At 42.2% G+C, this 16,013-nt stretch overlaps 1 protein-coding gene across 4 annotated transcripts in view; it reads left to right on the top strand.

The window, feature by feature from the left end:
• TULP4 (TUB like protein 4) overlaps positions 1-16,013 on the top strand; it is a 244,597-nt gene that overhangs the window by 169,148 nt on the left and 59,436 nt on the right. For all 4 annotated transcript variants that reach the window (XM_072141034.1, XM_072141033.1, XM_072141032.1 and 1 more), the window contains one exon: positions 317-497. In XM_072141034.1, the coding sequence (XP_071997135.1) occupies positions 317-497 (181 nt within the window). The remainder of the gene's footprint in view (positions 1-316; positions 498-16,013) is intronic.

Here is a 16,013-nt window from a genome sequence, read left to right as displayed (position 1 = left end):
TATTCAATTTAGAACAACTTTGCCATATATTAAGTAGAAACAAATTATTGCACTTTGAAACATTTCAGACAAAAAAATGGCAAAGGTTTACGCAACTTTGTCATTCTCAGAATTTTTATCTTTTTGTATGAGTCTGTTTAAACCATGTAACATTTTAATTCAGATGGCGTATCATAAGTAATATATATAGAGATCCTGGGAAGCTAATGATTTAAATTGGCTGTCAAAAGAAAATCATGTTATAAGTCAAAATTTTCATTCATGATAATAAAAGAAATGCACAAATTTCATTATCTGTCCTACGTTTATGTTCTAGGTTCTCTTTGGCACTGCTGATGGTCAGGTTATAGTTATGGACTGCCATGGCAGGATGTTGGCACATGTTCTCTTGCATGAGTCGGATGGCATTCTGAGCATGTCATGGAATTACCCCAATTTTCTGGTGGAAGATAGCAGTGAAAGTGATACAGACTCTGATGACTATTCTCCACCACAAGGTAAATGACATTAAATTCCTTGTACTATGTGATATAAGCTCATGGCAGTTGATGTAATTTTTTATAAAGAAAGCACAATCAGTGTTGAATTTGAACCTCTTAGATACCATGGCTGTTGTAGATACCATAGCAGGGCTGTGGACTCGGTAAAACAAACCTCTGACTCCTCAGAAGTCCTTCATTGACTTCGACTCCGACTCATGGGGCAAGTGATAAATTTACAGTTATAATGAAGTTTTCTTCAGCATTATGATAAAGTAACCAAGTTATTTAGTTAGAACATAAAAATATTTATTGAAATACAGACCTCAAGTATGACCTAATTATTTTAAGGCTAGAGAACAGCATCTCTACAATGACATGGGTTGTTGCTTGTAATGTGTGGTTACTGCATTGCCACCATCTCTAAAATAAATTTACAGATATAAAGAAATTGCCTGATGAATAGTCAGTTTTGATGACAGGCTGAAGTTTCAATAACAGCTCACTACCTTTTTCACATCAGTCTAGAAGTGCTAGATAACATTAAAGGAAACCTACCATTTGATTTGATGCATTATGAAGCAAACATACCTTGAGAATGCTGTAGCTACACTGAGTTGAGTGGTTTTGCTGAAAAAACAATTATAACCTTCAGGATCTTGGGAAATCTGGGTGAGGCTGGCTGCTGTACATAACCACATTACACACAGAGCTGATCATTACATGGAGCTTAGTCAAGACATGACTAATCAAGCTGAATCACTCATACACAGTAGCTGGGGGATGGTGCAGCAATTGATTATTCGGCCTTCAGACACAAACCAGGGATTATATCATGCTCTCATGCAGTGAATAACTAATGTTCTAGGACAAGCACTGAACCCGCCATAGAAGTAAGATAGCTTCATTATCATAATTTTATAATTGTTTTCTCAGCAAAACCACTCAGCACAGGAATTAACCAAGATATGATCCTACATCAGTGTAGCTACAGCATTTCTCACAGTATGTTTGCTTCATAATGCATCAAATCAAATGGTAGGTTTCCTTTAAGGTTTAGCTCCTATACCTATAGTACCTTTTCATGTGTGTGTTACTGTGTTACTGTATTTCTGAATTTCAGAGATTAAAAACGTTTTTTGCCTCCTAGTCTAGGTATAATGTATAGAATCCATCAGAGCCGCTAACCTGTCCAAAAAGCATACAAACACAGAGAAAACGCTAACTAAAACCAAAGCTGCATACAGATTGTATACTAAACAATTGATTTTAGCTTTGAACATTACAGTTTACATTTCCATATTGTAAAGTTGCTATAAGAAGCAGTGGGATTGGAGCCCTTTGTGTCACTTAGCAATTTTACCCTAGGACCTTGCATATAGATTTGTTTGACAGAAGTTACTGTTTAGAAGACGCTGTGTAGGTAACGGCTGGCCCAGGAGGGTCAAGGGTCGCTGATGCAAACATCAGGGGTCAAGCAGAGTGTTAGAGCAAGCAGTACAAGTTGAAGCTCAAAGCAGGCACAAAGTAAAATGAATTTAAGGTAATGGCAGGAAGTAAAGGCAGGTCAGGGTCGAGCCAAGGTCGGCACCACAAATAAACTTTAGAATCATGCTGCAGAAATGAAGGTATACAACAGAGTTAGAGGAATTCAGGTGATTCGGGGAGGGGGACTTTCCATGACTTCCTCCCATGACAGCCCACTTGGAGGATGCCCCTTGACCTCTGTAGGGACAGGAAGAAGAGAGGTTAAAGGCCTCCCACCCGCATCCTCCCGCCAGTGTTCTTCCTGTCCCTACACCGGTCAGGTCAAGAGAGGGTCTTTCTCCTCCTAAGTGGGGGCGGGGGGGGAAAGGAACCTCACTTACCTGGGGATATGCTGGCTTTGTCCTAAATTCCCCTCTGGATCGGTCCTCGGTCGGCGTGCCTTCTCCTCGTGCCTACCCTGGGTCCTCTTGGTCCGGCGTCCGTCCTCTCCAGTGGCACGGGCTTTGCGGCCTATGAGAACACACGAGACTCCACCGGAACTACAGTTCCCAGGCATCTCACTCGGAGCGCAGAATGGAACAAAGGCATGCTAATGACGGCCACCTGCATGGGGGATGGGCTCCCCGATATGGTATTTAAACCTTTAGACACAGTAGTTGCGTTGCTCTGAGGTCTATGCTGCTGTGTATGCTGTGTATACTGTGTTCCTTGCCGTCCCAGACAACATTATGGCTGATGAGACAGACTTGGGCCTACTCCACCCTCCTGTTCATGTAAGTGTTGCTGTATGGAATGTTCTAATTTATTGCTTTTATGCTATTAGAACCCCAAGTTAGTATCTCCTTTACTGTTTCCCCCCTCCCTAGGAGAAGGATCAAGGATGAAGCGGAAAGGTAGAGAAGATAGATCAGAAAGATTTGAAAAGTCTAACAAGTCTGTGAAGAGTAAGGCCACTGTTAGAAGATGTAACACGTGTCTCCATTGCATGCCGGTCTCGTATAACAAACCTATCTGCAGGTCTTGAATTGAGAACTTCATGCGGGAGGAAAAGACGTCCTTTATGGACGAGCTAAAGTCCTTTATTGAGGAAAAGGTGGTCTCTTCTGTTGTCTCCGCCACGCAAAGAGATCCCCCTCAGAAAAAGCCCAGATTTGTGTTAGATTCCTCCTCGGATAATGAGGATTTTGACTCAAAGGCACCATCTTGTACGCTAGCGGATTCTGAGGGTTGAGATCCCCAGGAGCTTAGTCAGAGAACAATATCCTGCCACCTGTTCCATATTGATGAACTTGATAACCTTTTGAAGGCTATGAGGGAGACTCTAAAGATTGAGGATGATGTTCCCACCATGTCTTGGGAAGAATAACTGTGAACGATACCTTGATGGGGTTCATCATGGAGGAGTGGAAGGACCCAGAGAAAAAGATGGTCATTTCTAAAAATTTCAGAAGACGTCTCGTCTTTGATCAAGAGGTTTCCAAGGATTGGGATTCAGTCCCCAAGGTGGATGTCCAGGTGACTAAGGTGGTTAAGAAGATGGACCACCCCTTTGAGGATTCAGCACAGTTGAAGGATCCTATGGATAGGAAGTCTGACGCCCTCCTGAAGAAAGCCTGGGAAACCTCCATGCTCGGCCTCAAGTCAAATCTTTCGGCTACATCTGTAGCGAGAACACTCTTCTTCTGGTTAAGGGAGCTAGAGTCCCACATCAGAGAAGGCACCCCTAGGGAGGCCCTGTTAGAAAGCTTCCCTTTGTTGAAGTCGGCCACGGCCTTCCTGGCGGATGCAGCGGCTGAAGGTATACGTTTTGCGGCTAAAGAGAGCTCCCTAACCAATGCTACAAGATGGACTCTTTGACTGAAGCAATGAGGTGGTGATATTCGGTCCAAAACCAAACTCTGCAGTGTCCCCTTTTCATGGAACTTTTGTATTTGGTCCTGAATTGGATGCCATCCTGAAAAAGGCATCCGACAAAAAGAAGGGATTTCCAGAGAACAAGACAATTTCTAAGGAGGCTTCCTGTCGCCCCAAGGACTCCTTTTGTGGGAAAGGTAAACTGAGTCGCTGGAGCTACCCTAAGGGAGGAAGAGGAAGGGGCTTCCTCTTTGCCAACTCACCTGCAGGTTCCGGGAAGAAGTAGTAATGCCAGGGAGGGGGCTCCTCGGATTCGATCCCAGTGGTCCTCTATCATGACAAATCCATGGGATTTCCTTATAGTACTGAAGGACAGGCCAGGTCTAACACCTGCAAAAGAGCTTACCCTGAAAAAACCTGGTTAGTCAACCAACAGAAATCAGACTTATCACCTTCCACGCAAAAGGTTTTTCTAGGTGTGTTGTTGAGTTCTACTCATCAGATGTCTTTCCTCCCTCAGGGAAAAGCAGACAACTTAAAAGATCAGATCCGATCCTTCAGGAGGAGAACTTCCATGTCGATCAGAGGAGATATGAAGATCCGGGGACTTCTCACATCCTGTCTCCCTTTGGTAGCTTGGAGCCAGTGCCACTCTCGTATCCCACAGAGCTGGATTCTCAGGTCCTGGAACAGGAGTCTGTCCGGCCTTGACAAGGAAGTCATCATCCCGTCCTCCATAAAAAGGGACCTCCAATGGTGGCTGAAGTCAGAAAGTCTGGGGAAAGGAGTCTCCTGGCACAACATTCCATGTGTGACACTATAATGACCGACGCAAGAAATACAGGTTGGGGAGCTGTCTTCCCTTCTCATTTTGCCCAAGGTTCATGGACCCCATCGCACACCAAACAGCCTTCAAATCCTTCAACATCCTTTCGGACAACACCACAGTTGTATCTTATCTGAGAAGAACAAGATCCTTCTGTTCCTCTCCAACTTAGCTCCTGTGCAGAAACAAACATCCTGTCCATCTTGGCCACCTCCTTGAGAGGTGTTCTAAACAAGGAGGAAGACTACCTCAGCAGGAGAGAGGTCCTACCAAACGAGTGCTGCCTCAATCAGCAGGTCTTTCTTCATCTAACAAGCATCTGGGGCAATCCTCAAATCGACCTCTTTGTCACAAGGGGAAATTCAAAGTACCATCTGATTCCCTTGAATCAAACTAGACCAGAGAACACCTGGATGCCTTCAGTCACCCATGGAAAGAACCTCTCTACTACGCCTTTCCCCCTATTCCCTTGATCGCAAGGGTCCTCAAGACGATCCTTCTCGATCAGGCAAGGGTGATCCTAATCTGCCCAAACTGGCCAAAGAAGAGCTGGTATCCCCTGCTAACATCCTTGTCTCTACAGCAGCCAATAATTTTTCCCTTGCTGAAGGATCTACTGTTCCAAGGTCCCATCCTGCATCCAGATCTGGGGAAACTTCAACTTTCAGCGTGGATCCTGAGTCAGAATTCCTGAGATCTCAGGGTCTCTCCAGGGCAGTAAGTAGGAAAAAGGTTACCTTCGCCATATACTATAAGATATGGAAAAGGTTTGTGACCTTCTGTGAGGCTAACCCCCCTCCCACCCCCCACCCCCATCTCAGGCTAACCCCAATATCTTTCAGGTTCTGGACTTCCTGCAGAAAGGCCTTGAACTGGGTTTATCTACCAGCACCCTGAAGGTCCAGGTATCCGCTCTCAGTGCCTTTTTCGACCACTCCCTCACGGATCATAAGTGGGTCAAAGATTTATCGTGGCCGCATCTAGGATCCGACCTCAGATCCTCAAGCAGGTTCCATCCTGGGATCTCACCTTAGTACTAGACGCCCTCTCCAAGTCTCCCTTTGAACCCTTGGAAGGCACTAGTATTAAAAATTTAACTCTAAAGACTACACTCCTGATAGCTGTGACTTCAGCTAGGAGGTTGGGGCAGTTTCACCCCCAAAGTGGTGTACAAGTTCCACAAGGACCAGGAGATCACCCTTCCATCCTTCTGCGAGAACCGCTCTTCAGACAGAGAATCCTCGTGGCATTCTTTAGATGTTAAAGCGTGCTGTCTTAGCCAATCTACAGGCCACAGACTCTTGCCGTATAGACCATAATCTATTTATTCAGTTTCAGGGGAAGAAGGCGTCCAAAACATCAATAGCAAGATGGCTGAGAACTTCTATTGCTGCTACTTGCTATGTGGAACAAGGGAAAGCGGTTCCTACAAATCTGAAGGCCCAATCTACTCGGGCCATGTTGGCTTCTTGGGCAGAAAAAAGAGGCGCCTTCCAGGAACTAATCTGCAGGAAGGAAGGTCCTTCAGGCTGTGGTCCCACCCTAGCACTTTACTTATTTTGTAGAACCAAATATAGAGATGAAGCAGCACTCCGAAAAAGTTAGGTGAAAAAAGTGATGTTTATTCCACCAGTGATGCGACGTTTCGTCTTTTCCATAAAGACATTTTCAAGCATAGTGTGTCAGCGATCAGCTGACTTAAATAGGCGGTGATGCAATCACCAACATGTGTGAAAATGGATACAAACAGTTTACATTCAAAGGACTACATATGATACAAAAATAGTCATACATAGCGGTGCACAATACATATTATATATTCACTTAGACATAAAATCATTAAAGAAAAAAGATTCCTATATAACCATAAGGTCGGAACATGTGTTGCTATGGTTACCAGCGTGATACTATTTGTGTGAGGAGATAAGAGGCGGAACCATCCGTCTAAAGTGCATGTTAATAAAGTGTTCAAGTGCTACATAAATGGTACATACACAACAATAAAACGACTATTTAAATAACACAATCTGATCGGATTACTTGAATTAATCCCCATGAGTCCGACACGTAATGTGTGGGACATGCGCACAAGTTGTCTGATTATACTTCGGCCATCTTGTAAAAGGGGCAAACCCCGAAGCTCCATGCGACCCTATTCTGGTGGTAGGACTCAGATGCTCTGGACGGGACATATGCTGGGGGTCTCTGGAACGGTACCAAGTGGTCCATAGGAGGACAGATGCTGCTAGGTACAGACATCCAATAGAACCATACGGTCAAAGGAATCCTGCCAGCAGGCTATGCCCCATCCGGGATCGCTGTCACCTCTTCAAGTTCCACTGATTCCAAAAGGTCCCGATCACCCCAACGTCACCGCTTATTGAGCTATCTATTATGTCCACATCCGTATCCAGAGGTCGCTGTGGAGAAACAAAGAAAACAAGGTAAGTAATATAGGCCAGTTAGTCAAACAACTAAGTATGCGTCAGACGGTTGTAAAAATGACATGTTGTGTTGTTTAGAATATGGAAAATACATACATGTTAGTTTACATAGGAAGAGGGGTAAGTTCAGGTCCCCTAGTGTGCCTGTTTTGGATTTATAAGAAAACATTGAGTGGAAGTTCCCTATTGAGACCATGTGGGCTTAAAGATTTAAGTCTATGGATCCACTGTACTTCCCTCCGTTTCAACAGCAGTTCCCTATTTCCTCCTCTCTTTGGTGGGGGGATCCTGTCTATAATAGAAAATCGTAGGTCCTCGACCTTGTGACCGGCTTCATTAAAGTGGTGTGGGACCGGGAGGTCAACCTTCTTAGTGCGAATACTCGATTTATGGTTATTTAACCGTAACCTACACTCTGTGGTTGTTTCTCCAACGTAGAGGAGGTTACACGGACATTGTAACACATAGATAACATAATCGCTCCTGCAAGTAGCGAAAGTCTTAATTTTAAATGTCTCGTTCAAAGATGGGTGAGTAAATACTTCACCTTTTAACATCAATATACAATTGTCGCATGACATACAGGGGAAGCAACCTCTGCGAACAGTTTTCTCACTCTTATGTGTAGATATGTCAGTTTTGACAAGCCTATCTTTTAGGTTCTTACCCCTCTTATAGGAGAAAAGGGGAGGTGATTGGAAATCCTGTACATTCTTATAGTATGTGCTTAGAATACGCCAATTCCTGCGAATGATAGAGGCAATATCTAGGCTGTGTGTGGTATAAGTGGAAACCATAGGAATCCGGGAAGTGGTTTTTTGAGATGTATTGTGTGAAAGAAGTGTTGTACGATCCAATATCTGTACTTTTTCGATAGATTGTCCCACTAGGGGTTTGGGATAGCCTCTGTCGACAAACTTCCTCCCCATCGTCTGGAGTTCAACTGTTCTCAGGTCTTTGTCATCAACTATTCTCTGGACCCTCAGGAGTTGGCTGTAAGGTAATGAACAAACCATATTTTTAGGGTGATGACTATTGTATCTCAAGAGGGTATTGCAGTCAGTTGGTTTAACGTGTAAAGTCGTCTTTAGTCTATTATCCACTACATATACCTTAGTGTCAAGAAATTGCAAATGTGATTCAGAGACCACCATCGTGAATTTGATATCAGGATCCACCTCATTCAAAAATTCAAGAAAAAGATCAAGGGATGTGCGGTCCCCGGTCCAAATAGAGAAGACATCGTCGATGTATCGCCACCACTTCAGTACATGACTGAAGTGGTGGGACACATAGACGCATGCCTCCTCTAAGTCCGCCATTACAATGTTTGCGTAGGCTGGGGCCACATTGGACCCCATCGCCGTCCCGCGAAGTTGTACATAAAATTCATCATTGAACATGAAATAGTTACATGTAAGGATAGTTTCAAGTAAACCCAACACGAACTCTTTGTTCTCGTTACTATAGTTTGATCTAGAGAGGGCTCTAGCAACACCGGCAATACCCCGTTCATGGTTAATTGATGTGTACAAACTTGTGACATCAAATGACACAAGTAGAGCTCCTGTAGGAACAATGATGGTGGAGATTTTATTTAGAAAATCGGTCGTATCTTTAATATAAGATTTAGCATTAATGGCAAAGGACCGCAAGATCTTGTCTAAGAAGATGGCAGCAGGGCTGAATAATGAATCCCGTCCCGACACAATCGGTCTACCTGGTGGAAAATCTTTACATTTATGTATTTTAGGTAAACAGTATAGTAAGGGAATTTTTGGAAATTTGGGGATAAGGAAATCATGTAAATCCTGGTCAATAATGTCGACTGCCAAAGCATGATCTACAAGTAGTCTAAGTCTTTTGGTAAAAATTTGTGTAGGGTCAGTGTCAACTTTTCTGTATACCAGAGGGTCATTCAATTGTCTGTAGATCTCATTCATATATTTAGGGCGGTCCATAACGACGATCCCACCACCCTTGTCTGCGGGTTTGATCACGAGATCGTCGTTATGGACCAAGCCCTCCAGAGCCCTTCTTTCAGCAACTGACAGATTGTTATTAACTGTAAAGCCTGATAAGTTCTCTCTATAAACCTCAATGTCCCTTAGGACAGCAGAAATGAACGATTCAACTGCAGGTGAGGTAGTTGGGGGACAAAAATTACTTTTCACAAACAAGCCACATCCCTTTAAAGAAAAATCACAAGATGTATCACTAGTAACAACACCCTTCTGTACAGGATCTTTATCTAAGAACCATGTTTTAAGCTTAATCGTTCTAAAGATACGACCGATTTTCTAAATAAAATCTCCACCATCATTGTTCCTACAGGAGCTCTACTTGTGTCATTTGATGTCACAAGTTTGTACACATCAATTAACCATGAACGGGGTATTGCCGGTGTTGCTAGAGCCCTCTCTAGATCAAACTATAGTAACGAGAACAAAGAGTTCGTGTTGGGTTTACTTGAAACTATCCTTACATGTAACTATTTCATGTTCAATGATGAATTTTATGTACAACTTCGCGGGACGGCGATGGGGTCCAATGTGGCCCCAGCCTACGCAAACATTGTAATGGCGGACTTAGAGGAGGCATGCGTCTATGTGTCCCACCACTTCAGTCATGTACTGAAGTGGTGGCGATACATCGACGATGTCTTCTCTATTTGGACCGGGGACCGCACATCCCTTGATCTTTTTCTTGAATTTTTGAATGAGGTGGATCCTGATATCAAATTCACGATGGTGGTCTCTGAATCACATTTGCAATTTCTTGACACTAAGGTATATGTAGTGGATAATAGACTAAAGACGACTTTACACGTTAAACCAACTGACTGCAATACCCTCTTGAGATACAATAGTCATCACCCTAAAAATATGGTTCGTTCATTACCTTACAGCCAACTCCTGAGGGTCCAGAGAATAGTTGATGACAAAGACCTGAGAACAGTTGAACTCCAGACGATGGGGAGGAAGTTTGTCGACAGAGGCTATCCCAAACCCCTAGTGGGACAATCTATCGAAAAAGTACAGATATTGGATCGTACAACACTTCTTTCACACAATACATCTCAAAAAACCACCTCCCGGATTCCTATGGTTTCCACTTATAGAAACCAAAAGTATCCCCCCAAAAACAAGGTCGGAGGGAAGAAGGAGTAACCAGAAACCATTGTATGATCAACAGATAAAATACTTTTATTTGAACAATAACAATAAAATGACAAAAGATGGTATAAACAAATTGATACAGTAGATGACACAGAAAAAATAGCGTTCAGAAACCAAGGCAGTGATGGAAAATTAGTGTGTATAACATGATGGACTGTGGAACCCAAAATAGGGGGGGTAGGGAACCCACTGAAGTACTGGCTGGTAATGACTACCGTGCCTGGTGCTCATACAAAAATGTGGGAACCTGCACAATAATAGAAGAGGGTCCTTACCAATGGGGTGACAGTATGTTCCTCTGCCTGGACTGAAACGCTGGCCCCGACGCGCGTTTCGGCTCTGGAATGAGCCTTCGTCTGGGGGTGGCGTCATGGTGTTTGAGGGCCGTAAGATAAATGATCTAACGGCCAATAGAAATTTACACATTGGTGCACGTGGGTCAAGTGGTACCTCCCCTGGTGATGCCGGAACACCGCGAGGCCGCGCCACGTGACCGCGCATCACGTGGTTTGTGTCACGTGACCGCGAGATCACGTGCGCGCGAGATCGCGATGCCCGAGACCAACTCAGAGTTGTGAAGGAGAGTTTTAAACAGAGGCATTAACTTAGCGCATGCGCTTGATAGTATTTCATGATTGAACAAAGAGTGGTTTCCACTTATACCACACACAGCCTAGATATTGCCTCTATCATTCGCAGGAATTGGCGTATTCTAAGCACATACTATAAGAATGTACAGGATTTCCAATCACCTCCCCTTTTCTCCTATAAGAGGGGTAAGAACCTAAAAGATAGGCTTGTCAAAACTGACATATCTACACATAAGAGTGAGAAAACTGTTCGCAGAGGTTGCTTCCCCTGTATGTCATGCGACAATTGTATATTGATGTTAAAAGGTGAAGTATTTACTCACCCATCTTTGAACGAGACATTTAAAATTAAGACTTTCGCTACTTGCAGGAGCGATTATGTTATCTATGTGTTACAATGTCCGTGTAACCTCCTCTACGTTGGAGAAACAACCACAGAGTGTAGGTTACGGTTAAATAACCATAAATCGAGTATTCGCACTAAGAAGGTTGACCTCCCGGTCCCACACCACTTTAATGAAGCCGGTCACAAGGTCGAGGACCTACGATTTTCTATTATAGACAGGATCCCCCCACCAAAGAGAGGAGGAAATAGGGAACTGCTGTTGAAACGGAGGGAAGTACAGTGGATCCATAGACTTAAATCTTTAAGCCCACATGGTCTCAATAGGGAACTTCCACTCAATGTTTTCTTATAAATCCAAAACAGGCACACTAGGGGACCTGAACTTACCCCTCTTCCTATGTAAACTAACATGTATGTATTTTCCATATTCTAAACAACACAACATGTCATTTTTACAACCGTCTGACGCATACTTAGTTGTTTGACTAACTGGCCTATATTACTTACCTTGTTTTCTTTGTTTCTCCACAGCGACCTCTGGATACGGATGTGGACATAATAGATAGCTCAATAAGCGGTGACGTTGGGGTGATCGGGACCTTTTGGAATCAGTGGAACTTGAAGAGGTGACAGCGATCCCGGATGGGGCATAGCCTGCTGGCAGGATTCCTTTGACCGTATGGTTCTATTGGATGTCTGTACCTAGCAGCATCTGTCCTCCTATGGACCACTTGGTACCGTTCCAGAGACCCCCAGCATATGTCCCGTCCAGAGCATCTGAGTCCTACCACCAGAATAGGGTCGCATGGAGCTTCGGGGTTTGCCCCTTTTACAAGATGGCCGAAGTATAATCAGACAACTTGTGCGCATGTCCCACACATTACGTGTCGGACTCATGGGGATTAATTCAAGTAATCCGATCAGATTGTGTTATTTAAATAGTCGTTTTATTGTTGTGTATGTACCATTTATGTAGCACTTGAACACTTTATTAACATGCACTTTAGACGGATGGTTCCGCCTCTTATCTCCTCACACAAATAGTATCACGCTGGTAACCATAGCAACACATGTTCCGACCTTATGGTTATATAGGAATCTTTTTTCTTTAATGATTTTATGTCTAAGTGAATATATAATATGTATTGTGCACCGCTATGTATGACTATTTTTGTATCATATGTAGTCCTTTGAATGTAAACTGTTTGTATCCATTTTCACACATGTTGGTGATTGCATCACCGCCTATTTAAGTCAGCTGATCGCTGACACACTATGCTTGAAAATGTCTTTATGGAAAAGACGAAACGTCGCATCACTGGTGGAATAAACATCACTTTTTTCACCTAACTTTTTCGGAGTGCTGCTTCATCTCTATATTTGGTTCTACTGCTAGAGGGGTTGTCGGACCCCTACGAAGACCTGCACCCTACGTTTCTCCGCATGGTGCCGTTCCAACCCCTGTGTGTTACTTATTTTGTAGATCTCCAAGTGGGCCCTCATGGGAGGACGTCATGGAAATGGTGAATTAGTACTAACCGGTAATTCGGTTTCCATCTAGTCCCCCATGAAGGCATATATATATATATATATATATAATATATATATATATATATATATATATATTCCCTCCCTTGTATTGTTATTGTTTTTATATTTTGTATGTGACTTGAACATACAAAATAAATTGTGTTGAATCTTCCACCAGTGTAGTTATTTAGTAGACTCTGGCGGGAGGATACAGGTGGGAGGCCTTTAACCTCTCTGCTACCTGTCTCTACAGAGGTAGCACCAGGAGTGTATTGGAAAGGGATTTTTCACATGTTCACACTGGGTCATGACTTGGAGCTGCCAGACGGAAGAACAAGAGGAACAAGCAACAGATGGTCAGAAGTGAAGAGTGTAGACAGGGCCGCCATTACGAATTTAGGGACCCAAATTGCACAAGGGTAAACTGCAATGCGCACCGTTTTCCATCGTTTTCCATCAGGACAAGAGCATCATGGCAAATTTCTCTCGGCAATGACCTATCGCTGCTCAACCACCCCAGATATCCGTGCCTTCTTGCACACATCTCCACACTGTGCATCTAATATATCGAAGTCTCTTATTGTGCTCTGGATGACAATGGATAAATGTGTACATTTATCAGGTTGTTAATTGTAGGACAAGTTATGATTCATAGTGGTACCAATTTCATGCAATATACCGGAAAGCTGGTCAAAAATTCCAAATATGGTCGAATTGAGGAAAAAAAAACGCAGTTGCCCAATTTTCTATGGAGCTCTGTTTTTTCAATTCCAAATTAGACCTGCCCTTAATCCCTTTGAGCCAGTACAATAAAAGAGATATCAAATTGAGATTGTTACAGTATGTGTTAAATTGAACTGTGAGCGATGTAATTTTTTTTTGGTGCAAACCATCTTCTGATCGCTTTATATTAAAAAAATTTGTTCTGGTACAGCATTTGCCATATTGGACAATAATTGTTATATGTTGCTAGATATGGCATTTTTTACATTGGGATACCCAACTTATTTAGGATTTTTTATTTATATATGTGCTTTACAGAAATACATCATGATAAACCAGGGACACTCATAAATCCATTCACCATGACTGTGGTAATCTTATATTTGTTATCCAAGACCTACTTCGTTCTAAAATAAACTTTTAAAATTATGCTAAGCGGAGGGCCTTCAGGCATTACTAGAGCCCCTCAGTGATGTCTTTTCACTCGTTGCCAGAAAGAGTCTCACTCAACCCCCTCCTTTCGCCCTCCTGCCTGTTTAATAGCAGGAAGGGGAGGGGAGGCCTGCGGTGCTCATTGTAACAATCAGTAGAGACATCACTAATGGGTTCTGGGTGCCTGGTTTATCATGATGGATTTTGATTGTAGATTTTCTTTAAGCTTTCTGAAGTGTGAGAGGCAAGGGTACTCGCATTAAACCAGCAACTCGTAGAGAACAGAAAACTACTAGTCCCCATTGTTGTTCTTGGGTTACACTAAATTAAGTTTTGAATAAAATTTTTTATTCCCCCCACTTCACCCCTGTGTGGTAAAAGTTCAGGGTCAACTCTAGTATAATTGGATGGATTTTTAAGAAATATTTGTCACAAATTTTTTTTTTCTCTTTAAATTTTAATCCAAAACTACATTTCAATACCTGTTATCTAGGTAATATTGAACGTTTTGTACATGGTCATGTCATGAAGCATAGCTATAAACAATGCATGCACAGAGTGTTGTTGAGAATTATATATTTTCTTCTGTACGATATTAAGTGTTGAGGGTACAAAAATGACAAGATAAATAGTTGCGCTAAAAGGTTGTTATTAAATATGCACATTCTGTCACCGACTCAGATTGAAAGCGTCATAAAATCATGATACCTCCAGGTAAATTAGATTTATTGTATAGATGGATTCAGCCAGACAATATTTTCATGTCATTGACCCAATCATTTCTTCTAGAAAGATGACTAAATGGGATGCTTAAAGTTATTGAATTTTTTAATTGACAAGAATTGAAATGAAAGTTAAGCACATTTTTTACAAACAAGTTGATTTTTCATTGGTCAAATTGATATTTGCACAAGATTAGTGTTTTGTTTGTTTCCATATTTTGGTAACGTTTTACTGTACTCATACTTTACTAAATCCCATCACATGAGAAAATTGATGACATGCATGCAAGATTACCGAGTGAATACAAATATGAAATGGGTTTAAATGTCACGTGGGATGAATTAAAGTCATCCTCCTTGTGCTTTACTTGTGTTGTGCTGCAGCTTTCTTTCTTCACACGGAGTTGCTGTATGCACTCCCGTTCACTACCTTTCATCTATGTGAAAGCTGCCAAATTTTGTTTTTTTGGTTCTTCTGCTTACTCTGCCTTAAGCCTAATGCACACGACCACCAGGGCCGGTTCTAGACAAAGTGGGGCCCTGGGCAAAACTAAAAGTGGGGACCCAAAATAAAACTATTTTCTGACCAGTCACAGGCAGCAAGAGTATGGTACAGTATTGTAAAACAATTTTATAGGATATAGATGATAGGGAGATTGATGGGCAGCACGGTGGCTCAGTGCTTAGCACTACAGCTTTGCCGTGCTGGTCAACATCTTCAAAGAGTTTGTATGTTCTCTTTGTTTGCATGGGTTTCCTCCGGGTCCTCCGGTTTCTTCCCACACTCCAAAAAATTAGTGGTAAGTTGAATAGATTGTAAGCCCCATGAAGACAGGGACTGATCTGGCAAGTTCTAAATAAAGAATTATTAATTATAATTATTATCATAGAAGATAAATATGAAAGATGATAGAGATTTCTAGATGCAGAACTATAAAGTAGATGGATATGAAAGATAAATACAGTAGAAGAGAAATAGAAGATTGATTCAAAAATAGAAAGAGAAAAAGCGAGTCAGATATATATGAACGGTCAGATTATAGGAGATAGATAACTAGACAGATAGATATATAGACAGGAGATAGAAGATAAGCATCTTCATCCGGGAATTCAACCAAGGGGTATTAACCCTTTCACCGCCCGGCATTTCTGGATATTTTGTTGCGTTATTGACCAGAGCAATTTTTACAATTTTGCCGTTTATAAATAAAATCAAAATTACAGCAAAAAGAAGTAAAATAAACCCAACAAACCATATGTTTTCTGAAAGCAGACACTTGCCCCATTTTCAAAATTGCATTAAAGAGTTTATAGACATAGGCGGCTTCATGCAATTTTGATTCAAACTGAAACATTTTATAAAAAATACTTAAAATTTTACTTTGGCAAAAAATGTGCTC

This window comes from Engystomops pustulosus, chromosome 3 (genome assembly GCF_040894005.1).
Source record: "Engystomops pustulosus chromosome 3, aEngPut4.maternal, whole genome shotgun sequence".
NCBI classification, from domain to species: Eukaryota; Metazoa; Chordata; class Amphibia; order Anura; family Leptodactylidae; genus Engystomops; species Engystomops pustulosus.
The sequence above is the reverse complement of the archived record's forward strand: the minus strand, read 5'-3'. Positions and strand labels throughout refer to the sequence as shown.